The following is a 26218-nucleotide window of genomic DNA, read 5'->3' on the forward strand; positions in this document are numbered from 1 at the left end:
ATAACCGTGTCCACTCAGGCCAGACAGACAGCCTCTTCCGCAGCCCAAGTCTTTCCCCCTCCCATGAAACTGCAATCATCCAAACAACCCAGGTATTTCCGCAAAAAAAAAGGACCAGTTGGAACTGGAAGGGGGTATGTTAATGTCGTGCAGCACCAAACAAAGAGCCCGGCCGGCCAGAAAACCCAACCAAATTCCCAACAAAGACGACTGAAACCAAAGAAAAAGAAAACCAGCCAGCCAGCCCACCACACCCAACCGAATTATATGCAACATTGAACGATGTCATTCGACAACCATTTTATCCAAGATCTTGTGAATGCCCTTGCCCAGCCCCTTGCCGTCGTCAATCTCCTCCGTCATCTTGCGGGCGCGGGCGATCAGCACGTCGAGCACGCGGCGCGTGTACTCGAAGCTGCCGGTGCCCTCCATGTAGCTGACGGCGTAGCGCTTGACCTCCTCGTCGGTCGTCTTTTGCTTGAGGATGTTGAGCAGCTGCAGGTTGGCCGGGTCGGTGCGGATGCTGTGGATGACGGGGAAGGAGAACTTGCCCTCGGTCAGGTCCTCGCACATGCCCTTGTTGTCGCTGTACTCCTTGGAGAACAGGTTGCGGTAGTCGTCCTGGATCTGGAAGACGAGGCCGATCAGGTTGGCCAGGGGCACGCAGTCGACGAGGGAGCGGCTCTCGGCCTGCATCAGCTTGATGCCGAGGCGGAAGAGGCCGCCCGTCTTGTTGCCGACCATCTCGAGGTAGTCGTCCTCGGTGGGGCAGGTCAGGCTGTCGCGCCAGTACAGGTCCATGCCCTGGCCGCGGTGCAGGTTGAGCAGCTCCTCGGCAAAGATGGACAGGACCTTCTGGTTGCGCAGGCGCTGCAGCTCCTGCAGGGCCAAAAAGTAGATGTAGTTGGCGCTGTTGATGGTCTGGGGCACGCCGAAGATGGCGTGGGCGACGGGCAGGCCGCGGCGCAGCGACGAGAAGTCCTCGACGTCGTCGACCAGCAGCGAGGCCGTGTGCAGCATGCCGATGACGCGGGTGATGACCTGCAGGGACTCGTCGGGGACGTCGAGCCAGACGTTGAAGGCGCTGATGAGCTGGGTGCGGAACTCCTTGCCCTTCTGGCCGTAGAGGTAGTCGAAGGGCCCGCAGAGCACGCGCTCCTTGTCCTCGGACCACGTCTTCTTGGCCGAGAAGTTGAGGTCCTCGGTGGCGTAGCGGTTGGGGTCCGGAGGGCCGGGCGGCTGCATGTTGGCGAGGAAGGAGCTCGGGGTAGGGGTCGTGGCGTTGGAGGGCTTGCGGGAGCGGCGGGTGGTCTGGCTGAGCCAGTCGCTCTCGGGGAGGGGTCGAAGGACGCCGATGGGCTTGGCGTTGGTTGTTGAGGACGAGTACGAGGGCTGGCTCTGGTGGTGGGAGTGGTGATGTGAAGAAGAAGAAGAAGAGGCGTGCTGCTGGGAGGAGGAGGCGGTGTTTGAGGTCGCGGTGGCTATTGAGTTCTGGCCGGTGGAAGAGGTTCTCTTGGGGATGGCGTTGGGAGACTGGAGGAAGGCGCTCGGGGTGGGAGCTGGCGGGCTGAGAGAGGAAGAGTACATGGTGGCCTGGTCGGTGTTTCCCTTGCCGCCCGCGCGCGTGTGTGTGTTGGAGAAGATGGGAAAGGACAGGTCGGTCGAGGCACGGTCTGATCTAGGTACCGTCTCTCTCTCTCTCTCTCTCACTGCTGACGTCGGTGTCAACTGCGTAACCTCGTAAAAAGCCCTCTGGGGCGCGGCGGCATCTGCGGTCTGCAGGTCTGCAGGTGGATACGTCAACCACTTTTTAGCTCTCTCAACGGGAGCTAGCAGCTGGGAAAACCGGGTACCTTCTCGCTGTCACGAGCACAAGAGAAGCTTCTACAGGTGATGCCTGGTTAGCGATGGGCCCTTCCGGATCAGCGCAGCCCAACGTGGCCCGATCGAGCTCACAAGGCAGCAGGATGATGCCAAAGTGTGGAGGGTGCGGGAGCGGAGGCGGATGCGGGTGCGGGTATGGCGATGGTTGATCTGGTGGGGTTGCAAGCAAAGTTGCAAGCAAAGAGCACTTGATCAATCAAATCAAGCTCCAGCATGAGGAGGGAGGGACAGTTGTTTGCGGGGGGGTGCTTGGGGTGCAAACAGTTGCATGTGATTGATCATCGCGGGAAGCTCGTCTCATTGGAAGAGGGGCAGAGTTGAGGTATCTAGGGACGGAGTATAGGTAGTTAGGTACCTAGGTAGCTCCGATAGGTACACTCACCTGTCTGCAACGATGTGACGAGGGGGCCACAGCAACAGATGCGATTACGTCGAGATTGATGAAAAGAAAGGAAAAAGAAAGAAGCAGAGCAGACTTCAGAACATGCAAAGCATGCAGCATGGTGACTGTTTTGTTTTCCGGGTCGCGCTATAGGTGTGACGAGGCACAATCCATGGATGGATGTCTGAGACCAGGCCATTTAGGGGAGCTTGTCACCCGATTTGTCGCGCGCCAGAGCCAGAGTCACTCATCTCGCTGCACGGTCCCTTGGCAGAAACCTTAAAACCTGGTCAACGGAGTTCATGATTTATGCGGTCGTCGCCTCAACCCGGGCGGTGTCGCAATTGTTTCCTGGTTTCGTTCTTGTTTCTCAGAGTTCCAGAGATCTTGTGCGATTTATTAGAGTCTGGCCCGGCTGATATGTAGAAGCCAGACTGACCTGAGCAACGAACGTAAACAGGAAACCCCGAGCCGAGGGTTTAAACGCTTCAGTTCCTCAATTGACTTTGCATATTGCCTGCCATTAAAGTTTCAAGTGACCTTGGAGTTCGTGATTCGTACACAGTGGCTCGCGAGACATTGCTTGGCCTCCGCTCGGTGCTCGACGCAACGCATCAGTCCCGGTTTCAGGCCTGCATGCTTCTCCTCCCTGGAAACACAGCATTGCCAATGTATGCTTGGGTGCTTTATGTCCCGACAAAGCTTGTCGTTGATAATATCTGCTTGTAGTTACCCAGACGCATTCGAACCCCGCGCTCCTCATCAGCAACCATCGATATCATCAACTCGACCCGGGCCGGTAAGATAACACTCTCAGGAATGGCCATTGATGGACCAGTGACGACTTCACTTGACTGCCAATGACATGCATAACCCCGGATAATTCGAGGACAGGCCGCTGAGGCTACTGCAGCCTCTGTAAAATGGCCCCACCGTCGCCCAGGCCGAACCCCAACATTCCAATCCCAGCGCTGCGGAACAGGGGGCCATTTAGCACTTTAGGCGTGGTCCAGAGGGTGTCTAGCCACTTTAGGCCTTCCCGCTGACCCCTGTCACTCCCGTTGCCGTGCCATTTATCGCTCCACAAGAAAACATCGTCAAAACCATCACCGTTCCCATCTCCAGTCTCGGCCCTCTCTCGTCCTCTCTCTAGGGATTCCCACCTTCAGGCTCCCCCTATTGATACCACTTTTGCCCTTCATGCTCATGTATTAACACCCAGTCAGCGGCATCATCGCCCTCTTTACCTATCCCAACGCCCAATCTCAACTATCACCACATCATCGTCGTTTATTTGTGCTTGTTTGCATCTTGTTCTACCACCCGGCTTCTCGATCGCGTTATCTGCTGCGACCGACCCAACTGATATCCAACCGAGTCCCTTACCCTGCTCGCCTGTGTCTTTTCTGCAAATTTCGACTATACGTTCCCACATTCCACACCACGCCCACGATGGAAGCACTCCTGTCTCTCGCCTTCGACAACCTGTCCTCGTACGACGGGCCCAAGATCCGCAAGGGTCTGCGCCAAGTCGAGGGCCTCCTGGCGCCCATGTGCCTCTCGGCCCCCCGGAGCGGCAGCAGGAGGCAGGCCGAGCCGGGCGACGAGATCACGCCGCCGCCGACGCCCCCGCGCAAGGAGCTCTCCGACCTGGCCGACGACCCGGCCTTCCGCGAGTTCTTCAAGCTGCAGGAGGGCTTCGAGTGGAACGTGGCCATGCGCCTGGTCAGCACCCTCGACCGCCTGCTGTCTAAGGGCAACGACGGCCAGAACGACCTGCTCATCCTGAGCGCTCTCGATCTCATGCAGGGCATCCTGCTGCTGCACCCGCCGAGCAAGCTGCTCTTTGCGCGCGATCAATACATGAATGTGGGTTTGCCGATTGGCCCTCTCTTTCTCATTCTTGGTTTGGACCATATCAACTGACTCTTGCACTCCTGCAATAGCTCCTCCTAGACCTCCTCGAGCCCGTCAACTGCCCAGCCATCCAGTCCGCCACCCTGCTCACCCTGGTCGTCGCCCTGATCGACTGCCCCCAAAACACCCGCTCGTTCGAGGCCCTAGACGGCTTGCTGACCGTCACCTCGCTCTTCAAGTCGCGCTCCACCTCGCGCGAGGTCAAGCTCAAGCTCGTCGAGTTCCTCTACTTCTACCTCATGCCCGAGGTGCCCTCCATCCCCAAGGCAGACTCGCGCGACTCGGTCCCCGCCATGCTGCAGCGCAGCCCTAGCAAGCTCGCCAAGGCGTTCAACAACCAGTCCACCAGCCGCAGGAGGGCCGACAGCGAGGACGGCGACGGCACGAGGTCGACGGAGGAGAAGCAATTTCTGCTCGGCAGGCATCTGCCCAATGTGGAAGACCTCGTCAGGGACCTGCATACCTGCACTCCCTTTGGCGGTGTCGTAGGTTGATTTGCCCCTCGGCATCAACCGCGTTATCTCATCAGTCCTCCATCTTATTCTGTTCTGTTCTGTCTGCGGCATGCACCAAATACTCGGCGTTAATGGTTAGACTAAGGTCTCTGGTGCAAAAAGGGGGAAACTACATTTGTTCTCGAGGTATTGCATAGCGAGCCTCTTTGATTGCATCTTCGATACCGAACAGGACCGGCGTTGTTGTCTTTTTTTTTCTCCTGTTTTACTATTGCAAATAGAACCATAGGCATCATCGGCAACCCTGTAACAATAATAAAGTCTTCTAGAGCTCCTCTTTCTCATCAGCCCCGGACCGGATCCGCGAGTACGCATCCTCGTCCGTCTCCAGGTCCGGCGACGACTGTGACACGGGCGACACCACGGGCGGCGTATCTCGCCGCGGCCGCGGCCGCGGCTGCCGCTGCGCCTCCTCCTCCTCCTCCTCTAGTGTCCGTGCGGCCGCCGGCAGGTACGGCGAAGCGACCTCGGAGCCGTACAGCTCGAACCGGCCGTCGATGGTATCCGTCGCCGCGTCCTTCTCGACGGGACTCGCACCGCCGCCGTCGCTCGGCACGATGCCGGACTGCGAGTCCATCATCTCCACCGGCGCGACGATGTCGTTGGGCCCCTGCGGCTCCGCCGGCACGCCGGACCGGCTGCGCCTCTGCGCCCGGCGCACCGTCGTCGGCGACCCCGCGCCGCCCGCGGCGTGCACCTCGCCGTCGCCGTCCGCGCGCAGGCCGCCCGCCTCGGTGTAGGGCCCCTCCACCGCGTCCGGGCCCGTGTAGTCCCGCGCCAGGCCGCCCAGGCCGCCCAGGCCGCCCAGGCCGCCCCTGCTGCTGGCCCCCGCTGCTGCTGCTGCCGCCGCCGTACCGCTACCGGTGCCGGTGCCAGTGCCGGTCCCGGAGCCGCCTGCTGGCCCCGCCGCGTCGGAGGTCATGTCGTCCCACGCCGCGTCGCTCATCGGCGGCCGCCCGGCCCATCCGCCGCCGGGACCCGCCGCGGCGGAGGCAGACGCGTCGGACCGCCTGCCCCCGCTGCGCCGGCGGCGGATGAACAGCAGCGCCAGCCCGCCGATGACGAGGCTCGCGCCCGCCGCAACGCCGACGCCGACCCCGGCCTTGGCGCCGTCGGACAGTCCCCCGCCGTCGTCGTCGTCATCGGGCGCCGGCACGGCCGTGATCCCGCTCGCCGTCGGCAGGGCGCAGTACGCCGCCCCGCCGACGCGGGTGCACGGCTGCAGCGCGCCGCAGCACCCGCCGCCCTCGCTGGCCGGGCACGGCGTCTGCCCGGGCCGCTCGCAGTCGCCCCCCGTGGCCGCGGGCGTGACGCGCGTCGGCATGCCGTTCGTGGGCGTCGGCGCGCCGATGCACTGCCTGTCCGAGGCGCAGGCCGCGCTGTAGGCGCAGCACCCGCTGCCCATGTCCGCGGCGCAGAGGTACTGCGACGTGTTGGGGCAGCGGCGGGGGCAGCACGCCTTGAGCGTGGCGGCGGAGGAGGTCGTCGTCGTCACCGGGGAGGAGCCGCGGCCGGTAGACAGAGTGGCGGTCGCGGGCAGGGTCGTGGTCACGTTGCAGACGTAGGAGGCCGTGTTGCAGAGGGTCATGCCGCAGCTGGAGCCGATGGCGCAGCAGCCCGGCTCGAGGGTGTCCTCGTTGCGCATGCAGTACTTTGTGTTTTCGCAGCAGAGGGTCGGCGCGCCGATGTCGAGGCCTGTTTGTCGGGGCAGTCGGGTCCGTGTTAGCTCTGTTGGGTGTGCCTGTGTACGTGCAGGTTGGGATCGTGCGTGGAGAAGGCTTTACATGGATGAGAGTCCTTTGCGCAATCGCCGTCCCTCTTCGCGAGGAGCGGAGGAGACGCTGCGGGATAGTATCGCGGGATCAGCATCGGCGTCTCCTCCGGGTCGAGGGTGGCGTATCGCTCGCCGACCATCGCGCCGGTGGCTGCGGTTACGAGCAGGACGGGCGGGTATTTCGTGAACTTCATTGCAGACAGAGATTGGAAAAGCGCACTCTCTCAGTAGATCTTCGCCTGACCTCATGTCATGGTGGCGGTATATAGATATGTCGTTGTCGTCGTCGTCCGCAATTGAGGTCCGGAATTGCAAGTAATCGGGGGACAAGTCAGCGCAGAAAAAGGCGACAATGGAAAGATAAGTGCGATACACAAAGGCTATGTATTTCTGTCGAGCGACACACACACACAGAGAGAGAGAGAGAGAGAGAGACAGTCACCGCATCTCTCGAAAATAGCAACAAAGCAGAGGACATGTGCCCGCCGCCGCCACTGCTGCTACGGCTTGCTTGCGTGAGCAACAGGAAAAAGCCCGCACAGCCCAACACGGCAAACACCGCCTGCCCCATTGTGTGTCCGCTCTCCGCCGACGGAAATCAACCAGGCTCTGCACTGTGTGTCCCGGGAGAGGGACAGGCGGTGTATCTAATGACACCTTGCAGTACGTACGGGAGGAGATCCAGCCCACCTGCAGCCGATGGACGGGGACGGGGATGGGGATGGGTAGTAGCAAACACGTAGTTACATGCTCACGCACCACCTGCAGCATCCGAAATGGGGGGGGACACAGATGTGCGTATGTGTGTGTGTGTGTGGTGAGAGCCACCTAGAGTGAGATTCCGGATGTAACACTGCCTGCGGGCTGGCGGAACAAGATGGGCTGCCGTTCGTCGATGTAAGCCAATGGTGCGAGGGAGAGACGCTGCAGCCGGGCGTGGGGTGGAACAAAGAAAGCGGAAGAATTGGCCACAGAGACAATCGGGGTGCGCAAACACGAAAACAGCCACGATGATCGGGGCGGGTGTTCGCGAGTCGAGTGAGCGAGTGAGGGAGTGAGTGAGATGGGGCGCTGAATAAGAGGTGGTTGTGTGAGAGGAGAGAACGTAATAGACGACATGAACGTGGTGGCATTGAGCAGGCAGAAAAGGGTAAGCAAAGACAAGAGCCTTACCTACCCTACACTTGGCTCACCACACACTACACCTGCAGCGCGGCATCCTCCCTTGCAGCATGCGAACCCTTCCTCCACGCATGCTGCGGATCGGCCTTGGTCTTATGCGCCTGCTTCTCCCCAGGCCTGCCCCAGCCGCCGCCGCCGGGCGTGCAGATGATGATGCGGTCGCCCGCCTTCATCGGCGCGCTGTTCTTGGCACCCAGGTTGATGAACCGCTCCTCGTACTCCTTTTCTTCTTCTTCTTCTTCTTCCTCCTCTACCTCTCTGTTCCCGTCCCCGTCCCCTCCGCCATTCTTCCTCCTCCTCTCCTCGTCCCGCTTCAGCCTCTTCAGGGACGTCTCCCAGCTCGCCTTCTCCACCTTGCGCACCCACAGGTTCAGCCCGCACTCGGCCGGCTCCCCGCCCGCCAGGCCGTAGGGCCTGTGCACCCTCCTCTCGCTGAGGATCGACGCCTGCACGGGGATCCGGAACTCGATGTCCCGCACGACGCCGTCCCCGCCCCGGTGCTGACCCTTCCCCCCGGACCCCTTCCGGATCGAGAACTCGCGCAGGAGGACCGGGTACCGGCGCTCGAACACCTCGGCGTCCGTGATGCGCGTGTTGGTCATGTGCGTGTGCACGCCGCTCGTGCCGTCCCAGCTCTCGCCGGCGCCGCTGCCGCCGGCGATGGTCTCGTAGTACCCGAACCCTTTCACCTCGTCCTGGCCCGACACGTTGCCCCCGAAGCCGAACGTGAGGTTGTTGCAGTCGCCCTGGCTGGCGGCGCAGGCCTCGAAGGCGCGGAAGATGACGTCGGTCACGCGCTGGCTCGTCAGCACGTTGCCGCCGACCACGGCGGCGTGGTCCGAGGGCGAGAGCAGCGACTTGGGCGGGATCTTGACCCGGATGGGCTTGAGGCAGCCCTGGTTCAGGGGGATGTCCTCCGAGATGAGGCAGCGGAGGCAGTAGATGATCGCACTGCGTGGTGATTCATGAACCATGTTAGCTAGCCCCTGGTTCGTAGTTCCCAAACCGTAGCATCGTTCTTGATACGCACCTATAAGTCACCGCCTCCGGCGCGTTCACGTTCCCGTACACCTCGGGCCCCGTCCCCTCAAAGTCAAACACCGCCTCCCCCTGGTCGGCGTCGATCGTGACCCTCAGCCGGATCGGGCTCCCGTCGTCCATAAAGTCCACAGCCGACAGGTCCTTGCCCTCAAACTTGCTGCTCACGCCCTTGAGCAGCCGCCGCACGCACGCCTCGGCGTTGTCCTGGATGGCGCGCATGTAGAAGTCGACCGTCTGCTCGCCGTACTCGTCGATGAGGCCCTCGATCAGCGAGATGCCCTTCTGGTTGGCCGACACCTGCGCCCGCAGGTCGTTGATGTTGTCGGCGAGGCAGCGCGTGCCGCTGCAGCCCGGGTGCCGCGCCGGCCGGCGGTAGAAGAGCTCGACGACGAGCTCCTCGTCGAACCTGCCCTCGGACACGAGCTTCTCGCTCCTGACGGCCGCGCCCTCCTGGTACAGCTCGCGCGAGTGCGGGGGCATGCTGCCCGCCGTGATGCCGCCGATGTCGGCGTGGTGGGCGCGCGACGCCGCGTAGAAGAGGATCTTGTCGCCCGCCGCGTCGAAGGCGGGCATCATGAGCGTCACGTCGGGCAGGTGCGTGCCGCCGTACGACGGGTGGTTCGAGATGACGACGTCGCCGCGCCGGAGGCGGCCGCGCCAGATCTCGGCCTGCCGCTTGACGCAGGTGCCCATCGAGCCCAGGTGCACGGGCAGGTGCGGCGCGTTGGCGACGAGCGCGCCCTCCGAGTCGAAGATGGCGCACGAGAAGTCGAGCCGCTCCTTGACGTTGGTGCTGACGCTCGTCTTTTGCAGCGCGCGGCCCATCTGCTCCGCGATGGCCATGAAGCGGTGCCCGAAGACGCTGAGCAGGATGGGGTCGACTTCTCTCTTCTTGGAGCCGTCCGTGTCTCCGTCGTCGTCGTCGCCGTCCTTCTTCTTATCATCGTGTAGGTCGATAATCACATGGGTCTCGAGGACGAGGGCAGATGTCTTTGGCGCGACGACGATCGTCTGCGTGCCGTCTGCTAGAACGGCGGGGCCCTTGATCTGCATGCCCACGCTCAGATCCTCCAGCTTGTAGATGGGCGTCTCTAGGCGACCTCCCTCGAAGTAGACCTGTGCGGTAGAGTGCTTCCTATCGGCAGGCACGTCCTTCTTCTGGACCTCCTTGAGCTGCTCGTCGACCGTCTTCTCGTCGTATCTGAAACTCTTGCCGATACCGCGCACCCGCACGTCATCGACGAGGATGTCCCTGTCGTCGAGCGTGAAGCCGAACTCGTAGCGGTGGTGCTTGACAAAGGCCTTGCCAAACGCCCAGTCCGCGCCGTCAAAGTGCTCCTTGGCGTCCTCCTCGCTCGGCTTGACAATCATCAGCGCCGACTCGGTGCCGCGGTACCTCATGTTGAGGTATTCCTCAAAGACGATCTCCTTATCCTCAAAGCCCTGGTCCTGGAGCGCCTCTCGCGACTTCTCCCGCAGCTTCTCCATCCTGGCCTGGAGCTCCTCGACCACCTCGCCGTCGTCCTGCCAGACCTTGGACTCTGGCTCCTGGCGCTCGTCGACCACGTCGGCGAGCGCCATGCCGTAGGCCGAGAGCACAGAGGAGTAGCGGTGGATCAAGATCTGCTTGATGCCCAGGGACTCAGCAATGGCGACGGCGTGCTGCCCGCCGGCCCCGCCGAAAGTCGCGAGGCGGTGCTTGGACGAGTCGTGGCCCTTGGCCTCCGTGATCGACCGGATCGGCCTCGTCATGCTCTCGTTGGCGACCGTGAGGAAGCCGTAGGCCACCTCGTCGACGGACATGTCCCTGCCGGACTCAGCGTTGACCCGGTCCGCCAGCTCCTGCAGGACCTTCCTGCTGGCCTCCGCGTCGAGCCCTTGGTCCTCGTTCTTGCCAAAGATCTTGGGGAAGAACTCGGGCAGCAGCCGGCCGAGGTACAGGTTCGCGTCCGTGACGGTGGCGGGGCCGCCCTTGCGGTAGCACGCCGGCCCCGGGTGCGCCCCCGCGGACTCGGGACCGACGACGAATAGGCCGTTCCTGAAGAACAGCATGGAGCCCCCGCCGGCGGCAACGGTATTGATGTCCAGCTGCGGCGACTGGATCGTGACGCCAGCCGTCGTCGTCTCAAAGGTATGATCGTACCTCCCCTCCCCGTAGCGCGACACGTCCGTGCTCGTGCCGCCCATATCGAACCCGATGACGGGGATCCTGGTGTTGTCGTCATAAGACGTGATGGCGTACCCCACCACGCCGCCCGCCGGGCCCGAGAGGATGGCCTTGAGGCCCGTGAACCTGTCGACGTCGACCAGCCCGCCGTCGCTCTGCATGAACTCGCACCGCGCCCCGCGGCTCCCTTCCCCGGTCCGGACGCCGCGCGCGCCCAGCCCGCCCTCGAACCCGCGCTGGAAGCCCGAGATGTACTTCTTGATGGCGGGCGTGAGGTAGGCGTCGGCGCACACCGACGTCGCGCGCGGCACGAGCTTGATCATGGGCATGAGCTCCGAGCTCAGCGAGACGTGCGCGAAGCCCATCTCGCGCGCGACCCGGCCCACGGCGGCCTCGTGGTCCGGGAACGTGTAGGCGTGCATGAGGCACACGGCGACGCTGCGGACGCCGGCGTCGTACACCTCGCGCAGCTGCCGGCGGATCTCGTCCTCGGCGGGGCGGCGCAGCACCCGCACCGCCTCGCCCGACAGGCCCGCGACGAGCTCGCTGCGGCGCGCCGCCTCCGAGCCGGCCTGCGCCGCCTCGGCCCTCGTGACGTGCCGCCGCGGGTCCTCGGCGTAGTCCTCGAGGGTGACGCGCTCGTCGATCTCGACGACGCGCTCGTACAGCACGTCGGGCTTGCGGATCGCGAGGTCGAAGATGCGCGGCCGCGACTGGTTGCCGATGACGAGGCAGTCCCGGAAGCCCTTGGTCACGACCAGGGCGATGGGCTCGCCCTTGCGCTCGAGCAGGGCGTTGGTGGCGACGGTGGTGCCCATGCGGATGCTGTCGATACGCGAGGTGTCGAGGGCCTCGCCGCGGGGGATCTCGCGGCCGCCAAAGTGCGACATGATGCGGCGGATGCCCTCGAGGGGCGCGTCGTCGTAGTTGCCCGGGTCCTCGGACAGGAGCTTGATGACGACGTCCTCGCCGTCGAGGTTGCCGACGCAGTCGGTGAAGGTGCCGCCGCGGTCGATGGCGATGCGGATGCCCCGCTCCTTCTTGTCCGTTGCTCCCATCCTCGTGAGCTCGGGGTGGTTGTGCTTTTGAAGGAAACGGTTGGGATGAGTATACCGACCGAGTCTATGATGTAGTAGGATCTTGTTTATCTTAACCAGAGGTCATGGCATGAATATTGCTTCTTGACCCTGATAACACCACGAGCTCGATTCCGTGGTAACAATCCAGTATTGCTCCGTAATGACAGCTCCGTGTTCTTCTTCTGCTTCTCTAGTGAGCCTATTCTTGGGCACAGTTGGCGATGAACGAGTATGAAAGAAAGGATAGTGCAGAAACGATCAACACATATCTACCTGCATCTAGTCAGCTCCAGGTCCAGTCTGTCTTACAAATGGCGTTGTCGTCATGTCATTGCTCAATGCAATGGTGGGAGAGCCTGCCGCCCTCACCTCCGAGCCGACAGTGGAGAGAGAGAGAGCTCTTTGGGGTACGATTTAGCTCCAAGAGCTACCCCGCCGCCTCCGATCATCCATTATTCATTCGAGGACCCATCGAGTGAACCCCACGCCGCCATCATCGGGCACGACGCCCGACAGCGGGGACACCATGATAAGGAAGGCCTGTGGTGGTTGGTCTCGGAAGAGACGTGCGATGCCACGGATGACTAGTAGAGATAGACCATCCATGAACAGCCTTGTGCGATAGCTCTGGATGACACAACTTAGGTACCTGCTTGCATTATTCTGGGCAATGGTCAGTGGCACACCCGCCCGGTCTGGCGCAAGAAGGACAAACAAACCTGACCATTCCATGTCGAGAAATACAGTGGTGATTGATGCTCCTTCAATGTCGACTTGTCCCTTGCATCTCTGAGAAGTCCCATGTATTCCGTATCTTCCTGCCCAAGTATCGACTACAAATACCTAACAACACTACGCCCATGATCAAGACAGGCAATAACCATCGCCCGTGACAAATCCTCGAGGCCTAACAACGCGCAATGGGGATCGAGCCCAAACAAAAAAAAAACGAACTATCGAGACATGGCCAATTTCCCTCCGCTTCCTTTTGTCATCGCCGTGATGTTTTGTGCAAAAATCCCGCGTTACAAACCACCTTTTTTACACCCGCTTTTTCCTGACCGCGGAGGCGATCGTTCAGCGCCGTCGCTGCTTCTTCTTGCCGCTGCGGTCCTCGTCCTCGAGGCCTCCCTCGCGGTCTCGCTTCTTGGCCTTGCGCTCCAGCTCGTCCCAGTCCTCGCCTTCTTCCTCCTCACTAACATCCTCGTCACTAGCCTCAGCCGATGCGTTCGAGTCAAAGTCCGAGTCTTCCTCGCTCGACTCGCTCGCCTCCTCCAGCTCGCTCTCGTCAATCTCGAAGGCGCTCTCCTCCTCGGACTCCTCCTGGTCCTCGTCGTCCGACTCGTTCTGCAGGAAGGACCAGCCGCCATCGGCAAAGAACTGGTGAGTATCGGCCGTGACCGTCTTCATGATGGTGGGCCAGTTGAGGTTGAGCGGACCTTCGGTGAAGGCGATGTCGGACGAGTCGAGGAACTCCTTGACATCCTCCAGGGACTCGACGGGAATCGTGTTGATATGGTAAGGCGCTCGTGTAAAGTCCTTGAAGACGAATACGAGATCAAAGTTCTTCAGACCGAACTGCACGCGTTCCAGATGGGCCACCTCGATGTCTTCGAGCGTGAGCACCATGAAAGGCGGCTCGGTGACTTGAATCAGACACTCGGTTGTAGGCTGGATGTAGACATTGCTCCGGAACGGGACTCCATTGAAACCCAGCTCACGGAGCGGCATGTCGACCTCGATGTTCTCGTTGCGGCCCGCCTCGGCAATCTTCTCGGCGAATGCCTTGAACAGACGGTCCAGCTCGGCACGGCGGCGTCGCTCCTCTTGCTCCGCCTCAAACTCGTCCTCGTCGCCGTACCGGTACTTGCGCTTCCGGTTGCCAGTCTCGTCAAACTGGATGTCGGTGGCCTCTCGGTAGAACTGCACATCCTTGGTCTTCTTCTTGTTGCCGACCAGGATGGGGTCCTTGAGGTGGATGTGGATGATGACGATGAGCTCGTGCTGGCAGGGCTGGAAGAAGAGGTGGCGGACGTTGGAGAAGAGCACGTCAACCCTCTGCTGGGTGCTCAGAGGAGACTGGTAGCGGATACCGTTCTGGTGGATCTCGATCTTGCCCGGAACACGCTTGCCTTCCAGGGCAGGGCGGATGAAGACATTATCCAGCACCGCAGGTCGTCGATCTGTACTCGCGTTAGTCCTCGGTTGTCCCCTGCAGACGAGTCTTGATGATACTCACTCCTTATTTCGATCAGCTTGTCTTGCTCAACAACGTCCTCCATATCCTTCTTCTCCTGCTCCTTCTTGTTCGCGTCCTTCTTCATGTTGGAGATCTGGTTGGCGATGTCGGCATACCGATCGCCGTCCATGGATCGGAAGGTCAGACTGCGGACAAAGTGCGCCGAAGCGTCCTCAAAGGGCTGGTCATCCTTGCGACCGACACCCTGGCCCGGCGACAAAAGGTTGACTCGGAGGTAGGACCACTCTCCCTCGTCGCTCTTGCTCGCGTTCTTGATCGTGTTGATGTGGAAAGGCACGGGGCGTCCCATGACAGGGAGCACCACCGTGTTGTTCTTGGCGTCGACAACGATGCCAAGGTCGCGGATCTTGAGAGGGAACTGGTTGTCTCGCTTGTAGGACTCGAAGCGCTTGAACTTCTTGACCTCCTTGCCGTCCTGGCCGCCGGTGGACTCGGCAAACCTGGCAAGGCCCTCCTTCTGCTTCTTCGTTGCCAGCTCCTTTTGATGCTCACGTCTCCGCTTCTCGGCATCCTCGTCGACCTGCGTAGAGCGCTCCGATCGCAGCCTGGTACTCGTTATATTCTTAGTTGCGACCGCACCGACTCGCGAGTCCTTCTTCTCTTTCTTCGGGGTCGGCTGGGCCTCCTCGTCATCCTTGAAGAAGAACGAGCTTGCGTCGGCATCGCTGGGGGCATCGCCAGTGAAGACAACAGGCTCAGCGGTTGTGACCCGGATAGTGTCGGTGATGACGAGCGAGTAATGCTTGCTGTTCTTGTCCTGCGGTGTGGGATTCTCGATGTCGCTGAAACCAGTCGTGATGCAGAGGGTCATACCATCCTTCAAAGCTCTCGAGTTCTTGCCGTTCAGGACAAGGGTGGGATCGCGGTTCTCCAGGCCGACACCATAGCCAATGTTCTTGAGGAAATGCTTCTCTAGCTCGGGCTTCTTGCTCTTGACATAGCTGAGGGCCCTGTTGTAGACGTCCTTGATGACGGCGCCATCCCGGATCTCCTTCAAGATCAAGTTGTGAACTGCATAGAGCAGCTTGTAGTTGCTCTCCTGGGACTTGTTCGGGTCGACCAGGAAGGTGCGCGCAATCGCGGAACAGTACGACTTGTAGCGCAGGCCTAGAGCCGAGATGATGATGCCAGGGTGCAGGTTGTCGTTGTTCACCTCCGATTGCCACTTAAGGTCAAACTTTCCGCCAGACTGAACGACCGGACCCAGGACCCAGTCGAGCTGCTCGACATCAAAGTCGCTGGGCAGTTTCTGCTTGTTAGGCAGCTCAACCGTCTTCCAGAACTTGTCATCGTCGAGCTTCTTCTCGACCTTGTCTGCCAGGGCGCTGTGCTTGACCTTCTTGTCTTGGTCGAGGATGTTGGACATCTCGTCGAGGAAGTAAGGATGCATCAGAGCAACGCAGGCCTTGGACGAGGTTCGCATAGCGCGCAGCTCGGTCTCGTCCTTGGTGGCGAAGGCAGCAATGGACAGGGCGGAGGCGATGTCGACCTGCTCCACATCCTTGCACTTCTCACTAAAAGTCTTCTTCCACTCGTCGACGAAAGGGCCTCGGGAGGTGTCTCTGGTCAGGACGCCAACCTTGTTCTAGACGCCAGACATGTCAGCTTATCCATGAGTCGCTCACACCCACGTGTGCGCATCAGGACTTACTCCTGCTTCTTTGATGATGTCGGTGATCTTGACAAAGATCTTCTCGTTCTCAGCGGCATCTTTGCCGCGAACCAAAACCTCGACGGGAAAGCGGCCGCCCTTGACCTGGTCCAGGTATTTTGCTAGCGCACTTGTCAGCCTGATTGATCCTCACGCCCATCTTCGACCTCGCCGATCGCGCATACCCTTCTTCTGTGTGGTCACAATGTAAAGTGTATCGACGGTAAAGAGCATGAGAGTCGTAGGGAATTCGTAGCCGAGCAGCCAGAACTGCGAGACAAGTTAGTTCCGTGTATGCGACCCTTCGGGCGCACGCGACAACCGAGCCAAGCAGAATAATTGATCAAACTTACGTGCATGGCATTGTTCTTGTGCAGCTCGGGAGTCTCTTCAACCTTGCCCATCATGATGAGGATGGACGAGGCGCCGGAGAAGACGGCATCGCCAGCTCGCTTGTCAGCCTTCCACGCACTGGCAAAGTGCGAGATGCGCTCTTGGAAGAGCTTGCTGTCGATCTTGATTTCCGCCATGGTGATTGACCGGAGGGGCGATGGCGAGAAATTGGGGAGGACAGCGACAAGGCTGGAAGGGGGAGAGATGGATGTTGAACCAAAATTGGTTGGAACAACGGCCGGGTGACGCCTTGATGAAAAGAGAGTGATCCCGGGATAAGGTCGGTGGTGGTGGTGGTGGTTGGTTGGTTGGTTGGTTGGTTGGTGGATGAGCTGTCCCAAGCTTGGAGAGAGGGCGGAAATTTAGTAGCTTCGCGTCACGCACGTCACGCGTTAAGAGCCGCCATCAGTCAGGCCTCAGGCGTGGTGTAGGCAAGCAAGAAACGCTAAAAAGGGGGGCTGCTGCAGGCGGGCACAAAGAAAGGGTAACGAGAGTGGTTGCCTAAATTTGTGAATGGGATGCCTGAGGCAGAAGATCTGGTCCTTGTCCTTCTCGCCTTTTCTGACTGCACTCTCTGATGAGAACTGGCTGGCAATAGTAATAATTCCAGAAAATCGATACTGATATTGAGGAGACTGACTACAGACTTGAAGCGCATCTCGGCTCCGATGCGATATTCCACCCATACCATCATCCTACAAGTTCTCTCCTGTTTCATTTCATGCCGTCCCCCTCTACGCACCTGGTGGAATATCCATCCGAGTCGTCAGATCTTCCCACCTGTGGCCAACCACCCCAGCCAAACAAATGGTGATGCCTCGAGCAAGTGCCGAGAGAGCAGTGCAACCACCTGCTCGATGATCCCCTCTCCCTTTCGTCGCCCCGAACCGTGGAAGTCGGGACGAGCAAGCGCCCCTCCAGCGCGCCCTCCAGCGCCCTTCTGTAATGGACCCCATTCTCCGGCTGCCCAGCGGCTTTAGAATCTCGAGAATGGATTTCTAAGCAGACCTAAAAACACTATGGCGATTACACCAACGGCGTTCGGCGTTGCTGCGCTGCCCCGCCTTGGTCGGTAGATGGGGAGGCGCGCCTTTTATGCGCAGGTATTGCCATTACAGAATTTTACCATTTTGAAGTCTGAACCGCGGGAAGCGATCTGATGTCTCGAATTCGAGAGTGAGATTTCGGGCCTGATTGATAACCTTCGGGAGTCCCATCGTGCCCTTGTGTCTGCTCCGGCGTCGATGAAGACATAAAACCCCATATTATCCGCTTCCAGAAGCACCAGCGAAAAACCCTAGTGCGCGCCAATCACGTTGTCCAGGTATTGCGTGCTGTCCATGACGATTTCATCGCCGCAAATCAGATCTCGAGACACCATCCCCTCCTACTATTCCGGTAAGGCTGCCGACGCCGAGTCAGTTGACGTTCCGGGACGGTCCTACGAGCGGCCTGCCCTTAGCCTGCCATTATTCGAGACCTTGTGAAAAAAAACTCAAAGCCTTCCATCCTTCACTGCCCGTCTGTCACAGGTGTCTTCTGAGAGAACGCCAGGGCTGCTTGGTTTTTGCGCATTGCATTCTCTGCTTGCTCCAGCGCCGATACCTTTCCCCTTGGCGCTGCGGGTTGACGAAAACCCTGCTCGGCTTAGCACCGGCGCCGCCCCAATTATCTCGATTCGGAGAACTTCGGAGTCTTCCTTCTGAGTCGCACAAGGCTTTCCGGCAACGCCTCTTCCAACATGGGTTTGCTGTGAGTATTTACTCTATTGCCAGTGAACCAGCACGGCAGCAATTAACAGTGGTTGCTTCCTAGGGCTCTGGGAACGGCCCTCGAATGGGACGAAGCCAAGCTCAAGGCCCAGCAGGTGCGGGAATGGGGCATCAAGGTATGAGAAGCTCACGTGCCATATCTCCGTCTCTCATCACGAAGATATGGAAAGGGACAACAAAGTCGCTAACATGAGAGGATAGCAACTTCTCGAGATATGGAACAAGGCTAAATACAAGGAGCGTGATGCCTTGTTGTGGGGTGATGAGGTAGGTTTCTTCATATCACGGCAGCCAATGCTTGGAGTGGAAAAAAAAGCAATGTGATGTTTCAGTTGGCTCATGAAACTGCAGGTCGAATACCTTGTCGTCACCTACTCCAAGGACGACCCTCATGTGCGTCTGTCCCTGAGACAAGCAGAGATCCTCGAAGCCCTGGCAGACGATTCTGCCCTGGCCGCAAAGGGGGGCTGCGTGCCTGACCTGCAGGTTCTCACTGATGGAAAGTGAGTTTTGTCTCATGCTCATCCACATTGGCATCCGACGGCGACTGACAAATAGATCAGGGCCAACGAGCCCTTGCCCGTCTTCCATCCGGAGTTTGGTAGGTTCATGCTGGAGGCGACACCGGGCAAGCCGTGGGGCATTGGTTTCAAAGACCTTCTGGATGTCGAGTACAACATGAGGCTGAGGAGGGTCATTGCAAAGGACCACATGCGTGCTGACGAGTGGCCCATCACTCTCACCACCTTCCCACGCCTAGGATCGCCTGGCGAGTTCACCGAACCTCACTACCCCGTCTCCGGACCCCGGCTGCGCTCACAGTTTGTCCCCGACGAGATCGCCAACCCGCACATCCGCTTCCCCACACTGGCCGCAAACATCCGCTCTCGCCGCGGCCGCAAGGTACAAGTGAACGTACCGGTCTTCCGTGACGAGAAGACGGCGTGGCCCTGGAAGGACCCGACTGTCAACTACGACCTGCACAACTGGCCCGAGGACGACGACGTGCGCAACGGGGCTGCTCCCGACAACTTCATCCACATGGACGCCATGGCGTTCGGCATGGGCAGCTGCTGCCTGCAGATCACCTTCCAGGCCAAGAACATCACCGAGGGCCGGCAGATGTACGACCAGCTGAGCCCCCTGGGCCCGATCCTGCTGGCGCTGACGGCGGCGACGCCCGTGTACAAGGGCTTCCTGGCCGACACCGACGTGCGGTGGAACCAGATCAGCAACGCGGTGGACGACCGGACGGCAGAGGAGATGGGCGAGAAGCCCCTGAAAAACGACAGGTGGAGGATCCCCAAGTCGCGGTACGCCTCCAACTCGACGTACATCTCGACGGACCCGCGCCTGCGGCCAGAGTACATGGACCCGGACCTGGTCATCGACGAGGACATCAAGGCCAAGCTGCTCGAGGGCGGCATGGACGACCGGCTCGCGACGCACTTTGGGCACCTCTTCATCCGCGACCCCATCGTCGTCTTCGCCGAGGACCTCGAGGAGCTCGACCTGGCCAAGGCGGACCACTTTGAGAACCTGCAGTCGACCAACTGGCAGCACATGCGCTTCAAGCCGCCGCCGCCCGACAACAACATCGGCTGGCGCGTCGAGTTCCGCTCCATGGAGATCCAGGTCACCGACTTTGAGAACGCCGCCTTCGCCGTCTTCCTCGTGCTCGTCACCCGCGCCGTCCTCTCCTTCGACCTCAACTTCTACATCCCCATCGCCCGCGTCGACGACAACATGCAGACGGCCCACGCCCGCGACGCCGTGCTCGACCGCCGCTTCTACTTCCGCCGCAACCCCTTCCCCCAGCGCGTCGCCCGCAGCATGACCTCGGGCACAAACACCCCCGCCGTCAGCCGCCCGCCCACCCCGACCGGCCCCGTCGAGGACGAGTACCGGCTCATGACCATCGACGAGATCATGAACGGCACGAGCAGCTGCCGCCGCCGCCGCCGCCAGCGCAACGGCGAGGCCGGGGCCGAGGCCGAGGCCGAGGACGACGACGACGACGACTTCGAGGGCGACTACTTCCCGGGCCTGATCCCGCTCGTGGAGAGCTACCTCGACTCGATGAACGTCGACGTCGCGACGCGCTGCGAGCTGGCGACGTACCTGGACCTCATCCGCAAGCGGGCCTCGGGCGAGCTGTGGACGGCGGCCAAGTGGATCCGCGAGTTCGTCGCGCAGCACCCGGCCTACGGGCACGACAGCGCCGTCTCGGAGGAGATCACCAAGGACCTCATCGGCGCCGTGGTCGAGATCGGGCAGAAGGAGTGCTCGGCCGAGGGGTGGAAGGGGCTCGACGTGCCCGGGCTGGACAGGATGCTGGGCAAGTTCCGGGCGCGGTGCAGGAAGTGAAAATCAGGGGCGGTTCGGTTTTTTTTTTTTTTTGCTTGTTTCTCAGAGTTGGGATTTTAGTCACGGAGGGAAAAGGGGGGCATGATGCATTGACAAGGGGTTCATTCATAGCATGGAAAGGGTCACTCTCGCGTTGCTGGACGTTGGAAGCATAGTTACACTCGTAGACTTCAGCGGTTGCCTACGTCAAGACTGCGAACGCTGGAGAAGAAGTGAGCGCTTCTGTCAAAAGGAGGAAAAAGGAGAGTTGAAATATTACTTGCGTGGCCATATGCAAGGGCAGGATAGCACAATTAGGTACAAAGCTTTGCGAGAACTTGCCTTCCTCCTCTCCTTGATACCCTTGAGAACTTGAGCTATCCTCTTCCGGAAAGATGGAAGAATCTTTGAACAGTCACTCAGGCCGCAGAGAAAGTCTAGAAAAGGTAGAAATTTGAGAAGACATACGAGTGACTTTAGAAGAAGTCCCGAGGGCCCGAGTATAGTCCCTCTACTTAACCACCTGTGTTCACAATCCAGCGCATCGTGACTTCTGGACTACAGTGCGGAGAGAGTGGTAGCAGCTGCACGTTGTTCCAGGAAGCGTCGGTATACGCGCCTTGGAGTTCCTCAGGGCTCCCGACCCCATCACAGATGTCTTTGCAGATACGATGGCAATTCTCAGTCCCCCATCCCTTGATCTGGCCCGTCCTCGACACTCACCTATTCGCGAGCCTCACCCCCCTATTTCAGGCCCAGAATGATCAAAAGTCCCAACCAGACCTCTTTCTCTCGGCCATGCCAACATCCCGGTAATTCCGGCCAGCCATGGTCCTTCCCTGAACGACACCACGCCTCCAAGAACCAAGTCCCTAAAACAAGGATGACGGAAGTCGGGGTCCATGGGCATAGTTGCTATGCACACCCCCCAAATCACCAGGTCCGGGATATCATTAGGATAGTTAGTACCTACATCGCCGCTCGCAGAACGACGCATGGATCACCGCTGCCGCCAGGGTTTCTTCCCGTTCTTTCCCCGGCTCGGGCCCTGCCCCTGCATCTCGAGATCGGGATTGCTTCGACGCAGCCCAAGGATCGGGGGCCCATTGTCGCAAAAAACGCAAAACCAGCTACAAGTGCATATAGCTGGTGTTCTGGAGCTTGTTTCCGAGGGCGCGCGGAAGCCCACTTTCGAGGGATTTATTGAGCTGCAGGGAAGATGCCTGTGTGAAAGAAGGATCCGGGTAGGGTTCAAGGGAGAAGGAAAGTCATTGTTTTCGATTCCGCAATCGAAGTTACAGAGTAGCCCATGAAACCCGGGCAAGCATTTGTCGGCACGACGCCGAGAGCCCGATCTCCTGGCATGTGCTTCTTGCATGGGGCTGGGCAGGAGCTGAACCCGAGCTGCAGGGAAGATGCCTCTTCGCCGGCATGCGTGGCGTCGAGCCAGGCCTGGGTTCCTACCAACCTCGTCAATGCATTATCAAAACGATTCCCCATACAGACCAGTCGAACGGCGGCTTCTGGACCTTGTTCGCCTGGCTTATTAGCCACTTTGTTTGGTCATCTCGTCTAGTGCGAACGAGGGCTCCAACCTCAGCTCCTGCTTCACGATATGGCGGAGAACTCCGAGGACATTGGGGTTCCGGTTCTCCATCGATCTGTGCCCCGTTTCAGGCATCAACAGCACCAGGCCCACCACCATCGACGCACGAACGTGTGCGGCATAGCCTCTCGTTACTTCAAACACGCCACGAGTTCGTGGATGAGAAGGGGGGCATCGTGGCGGGTCTCGCATTATTAGGTTAGAAGCCGAGAGGATCTTTCTGGTGCCGCAATGTCTCAAACCAAGAGCGACGCCTGGTATGCTAGATGATTGGGCATGATATGATGATTTTGGACCCTCAGGTTTGAAGAGAGCGCTCAACGGCGGTTGAAGTGGACTCCAAGGGTCTGAGATCTCGTCCGCGACTCGAGGTCCCCCCTTCGCGATGTCAGCTCAAGACATCCAACGCGCGCTATCCGCCTGGACCTTGAGGGAAATTCGAGTTGCCAACCTCTTGAAGCTGGTATTTTCGCAGGGTCACTACGGCGATGATATGATCCATTTCCCCGCATGCACGACCAGCAAGCCATCGTGCAGGATGAAGAAGACCAAGTCCATCAGGGTGTGGACTAGTACACACCACCGTGCGATCACCGACGGAGTACCTACCTGGTTGACAGAATCTTCTTTAAACATTCCAAACTCCATCGGCCTACCAAGGTCGCCCAGGGCCAGGGGTCGTCGACGGAGAGTTCCGATCATTTCCCCTTTGGGCCCCTCACCTTAAACGCCCTATGGAGAACATTGCCCTCACCTTCCCTGAAACAGGAAAGGCGTTTCGCTTCTGAAACCTCTTCTGTCCAGTCAGGTTTAATTTCATTTTTCTACGTCTTGTACAAGTAGGTACCTACTTGCCTTGGTTTGTTTCTGCAGCCTGCACCTAGAGTACGCCTAGTACCGTAACATACTTGGCTACTTCGTAAAAGTCGCTCAGGCCAACAGGGAAAGCCTGCCTGCGTAACCGAGATCGTCATCCATCCGACAGTGTCTGTCGGCAGCAGCCGGGGCCCCTGGGGCTGCCTTAGACCTTGCTCCGAGAGCGATGATCCTTTACCTGGGACAGGTCACATCCGTTGTACTGTCGAAGTTGACGAACATTGCAACACCTTGCCTTTGATCCCCCATGCACGCTCGAGCCCCAACGTGGAGGAGGTTCACCCTTCGTTGCATTGCATCGACAATGAGTTGCAACCCTGCAGGCGTAACGCTCGCTACTGCAAGCACATGGATCGGATTTGCATGCCGGCCTCCCCCGTTGGAACTAGGTAAGCTATCGCATCCTGGTGGAGGCCCCAGACCAGCAGGATCAAGAACGGGGGTCCTTAGTAAGATGAATCATGCGTTAGGCTAGGAAGCCCTGCCCAGTATTGTAGTTAGTCAAGACCCGTCGTGCCAGAGGCGAACGCAGAGGGTGCTCGTCAGGTGACCGGCCCATCTGCCGATGAGCGTCGTCGCACGGCGTTGCATTCTGGTGCGTCAATGTGTAATAGTGCGAGGTTTGGGGTGACCGCCATCCACAGGTGATCAACAGACCGAACAGGACTAGGCGGTTGTGTCTTGAACTCTCGCTCGGAAGGAGGGTGAACTTTGGTAGTGGAGGTGCCGGACGTCGAGCGGAGATGCACTTTTCGCTCCCTCTTCGGATCGGGGCTATTAATCAGGCCGTTCCAGACTGGCGAATCGCGGGCGGGCAACCTGAAAACTTCTAGTGACTGTCTAGAAGGGGATAGGGCACGACGCTTGCAAGGGAGCAATTTGAAAAGACTCGCGATCGTTATTAGACCCAAACAAAGATATGAAACGGCCCTGGGAGGTGGTGGAGGTAGCCTGGCAGGTATTCCGTATTGCTGCTGAGACATCCTACTCAACTGGCCAAGGGATTCTGACCGCCGGATTGAGTCCCGACCGCGTGGTGGGGACCGACCCCGGACATTACGGGAAGTTTCGCGGGGAAAACCATGGGTTCTTCCCCGTGGAGGGACCCGACTGGACTGGGGGACACCGTCAGAAATTGTGACGTCGCAAGCTTGACGCTGATCCATCCAAGAAAGCCACCCGCAGGGTGGTGGTCTAACTTCAAAGTCGGTGGACAGCTCTGGGGGCATCATGCCCCTATTCTCCGTGCACAACTCGCAATCACAATGCCCTGCCGTATTCGGCTAAGTTTGCGGTCTGCAGTGTCTGCGCAAGGGATCCAGGACAGGATAGTCTCGGCAAGTCTCAAAATATCTACGTAGCATTGATCCCGTGTTTTCCCCTTGTTTCTATCCTCGTGTGGGCAGTCGCTTGTCGATCAGTTCCAGGCCAGCGGAACCTGAAGCTTGTAATGCAGATCATCTTAAGAGGGGGCTGCTGTGTGTTTTACCCGACGGTTCCTACGTCTTGTAGTTACGTGGTGTGTGAATGATCACAAAGGATGCGATGGGCACCTCATACAATCACCGACGTTGAGCAAAGTCTAAGGCATTGCGGGCATTCAACATCGGTGTGTTTCCATGTTGGAATAGACACTTCTCAGAGCTGTCCGTCCGAAACGCAAGGGGAAGGTCTGTCTTTGGCTCTCTTGCTGGAAACGCAACTGCCGTGAAACACCTGGGCCGCCATTGGTCGAAACAAGGAACGCCGTGAACCAGGTACTTGGTGACCGCGCCGTTCCTTAGGCGTCATGACGTCCGAATCAGGGAAACCTTTCGGTCAAGGGATTCATGACTTGGTGATGACGCTAGAACGGTCGAAGGATAGCTGTGTTTTGGGGGGAGGGGGGTCAGTTCCATGTCCGTATTCCCTTCAGGGAGGCCGAGCACAGACGGTCAATCAGCCCATCTGTCTCACTTTCATTTCCCGCAGGCCACCCACCATACAACTTTCACTCAGCTCGTTTCCGAATTGGTCTTTTCTGAAGGCCACAGCGGCGCTGGATTAGGATCAGTGACCTGTTGTCAAAGGACATTGGACTGTGAAAACGTGGGGATTGTCGATAGCGAACCCCTTTTCGCGCATGTGGGTAGGAAATCCATCTTTATTGCCATAGTATTGCACCTCGTCCGATAGCTCCTGTATTGAGGCACCACCAAACCGACACAGGAATAACGCATACTTGGAGGAAAGCCCGTGCCCAAGCATCTATGACGATGCTGTAGAGAGGACGGTAGAGGACCAGGGGGGTGCGATGATCTAGCAGGGAGTCCATCCCGTACTGGACAACCAGGGCGGGAAGCTCATCAGCCCAAATGAACTGACGATGATCGACAACATCGAGGGGTCCTCGTGTCGTCCTCGTGGTCGTGGGGCGTGCGATGCCCTTAATCCAGTGTCCTAGCATCTTCCAACATCCCAAAGCCGGAACCGACCAAACCCTTGCTGTTCATATCGTAACTGGTGCACTGGCTTCGTAAAGCGGCCGCTATTGGACGCCATGATGTCATCGTGCTAGGCGATGAACCGTTTCTGAGGCCCTGGGAAATGACACAATCCGCCGGACAAGCTGCCTAGGAAGCCAACGGGATAATGGACTGCAAACATTTTGACACTTGGTAGAAAAAGGCCCGAAGGCTTGGCTGAATCGCAAGAGGAATACACTGCCCTTTGTGCACAGACAATCGCAACCGAGCGCAGCTTCTCGGAGTAAACTGGAAATGTTTAGCGAGCGCTGGTGCACTAGTGAAATTCGTGAGCGATGAAAGGAAAATATGACGCCGGACTAGAAGCAAAGCCTGGAAGGATCCCCACAGCGGCAGAACGGGGAGGACAGATTTAGAAACGCACACCGAAGTCTGATGGGATCATGGCAGGTGTGGGGTGTGAGTTCCCCGCACCCACGAGTCAGTTTGTCCCGGCCTCCTGTTGGCCACTGCATTTATGATGTTGATGAAGATTGGCCGAAACGATCGCCTGGCAAACATATGATTCTGGTTGCTCGACGGCCACACCTAGGTGAAGTCGTGCTTGCCGTACAATAGGTCTCGTCGACGGGCTGCGCGGGTTTGAACAGGTGGAGTTCACAGTGGTGATGCGCTATAGCCTATGTGGACCAGGAGGGTATCCGTATCCAGGGATCTGTCATCCTTGGCTCGCCCGAGCCCGTTCGATCAGATCTAAATTGGATCTAAACCGATCTTGCAACCCTTCCCCACGTGGAAATGCCCGGCCTTGTACCTAGATGGGTACATATGTAGGTATCTGTTTGAAGGCCAAGGCTGGATAGGTCTAAGCACTAAATCGTTATGGTAAGCAGATCGTTTCCTTTGCA

At 59.2% G+C, this 26218-nt stretch overlaps 5 protein-coding genes across 5 annotated transcripts; 2 read left to right on the forward strand and 3 right to left on the reverse strand.

The window, feature by feature from the left end:
* Positions 1-285: 285 nt before the first annotated feature.
* E0L32_006232 (uncharacterized protein) lies at positions 286-1587 on the reverse strand (the record flags this gene model as incomplete). Its single annotated transcript, XM_031140842.1, has 1 exon — positions 286-1587. One exon carries the CDS (start codon positions 1585-1587, stop codon positions 286-288), a length of 1302 nt encoding a protein of 433 aa, XP_030994970.1.
* Positions 1588-3718: 2131 nt separating this feature from the next.
* On the forward strand, positions 3719-6424 carry E0L32_006233 (uncharacterized protein; the record flags this gene model as incomplete). Its single annotated transcript, XM_031140843.1, has 3 exons — positions 3719-4135; positions 4213-4668; positions 5180-6424. The coding sequence occupies 3 exons, from the start codon at positions 3719-3721 to the stop codon at positions 6422-6424; spliced, it is 2118 nt and encodes a 705-aa protein (XP_030994971.1).
* Positions 6425-7671: 1247 nt separating this feature from the next.
* Positions 7672-11920, reverse strand: E0L32_006234 (uncharacterized protein; the record flags this gene model as incomplete). The annotated part of the gene is made up of 2 exons (XM_031140844.1): positions 7672-8605; positions 8685-11920. 2 exons carry the CDS (start codon positions 11918-11920, stop codon positions 7672-7674), a joined length of 4170 nt encoding a protein of 1389 aa, XP_030994972.1.
* A 1098-nt stretch (positions 11921-13018) lies between these two features.
* E0L32_006235 (uncharacterized protein) lies at positions 13019-16382 on the reverse strand (the record flags this gene model as incomplete). Its single annotated transcript, XM_031140845.1, has 5 exons — positions 13019-14124; positions 14181-15786; positions 15853-15974; positions 16038-16122; positions 16206-16382. 5 exons carry the CDS (start codon positions 16380-16382, stop codon positions 13019-13021), a joined length of 3096 nt encoding a protein of 1031 aa, XP_030994973.1.
* Positions 16383-17986: 1604 nt separating this feature from the next.
* E0L32_006236 (uncharacterized protein) lies at positions 17987-20384 on the forward strand (the record flags this gene model as incomplete). Its single annotated transcript, XM_031140847.1, has 5 exons — positions 17987-17997; positions 18061-18133; positions 18219-18284; positions 18369-18520; positions 18581-20384. The coding sequence occupies 5 exons, from the start codon at positions 17987-17989 to the stop codon at positions 20382-20384; spliced, it is 2106 nt and encodes a 701-aa protein (XP_030994974.1).
* Positions 20385-26218: the final 5834 nt, after the last annotated feature.

Source organism: Thyridium curvatum, assembly GCF_004353045.1.
Source record: "Thyridium curvatum strain D216 chromosome Unknown NODE_35_length_383278_cov_80.659980, whole genome shotgun sequence".
In the NCBI taxonomy this organism is placed as follows: Eukaryota; Fungi; Ascomycota; class Sordariomycetes; order Thyridiales; family Thyridiaceae; genus Thyridium; species Thyridium curvatum.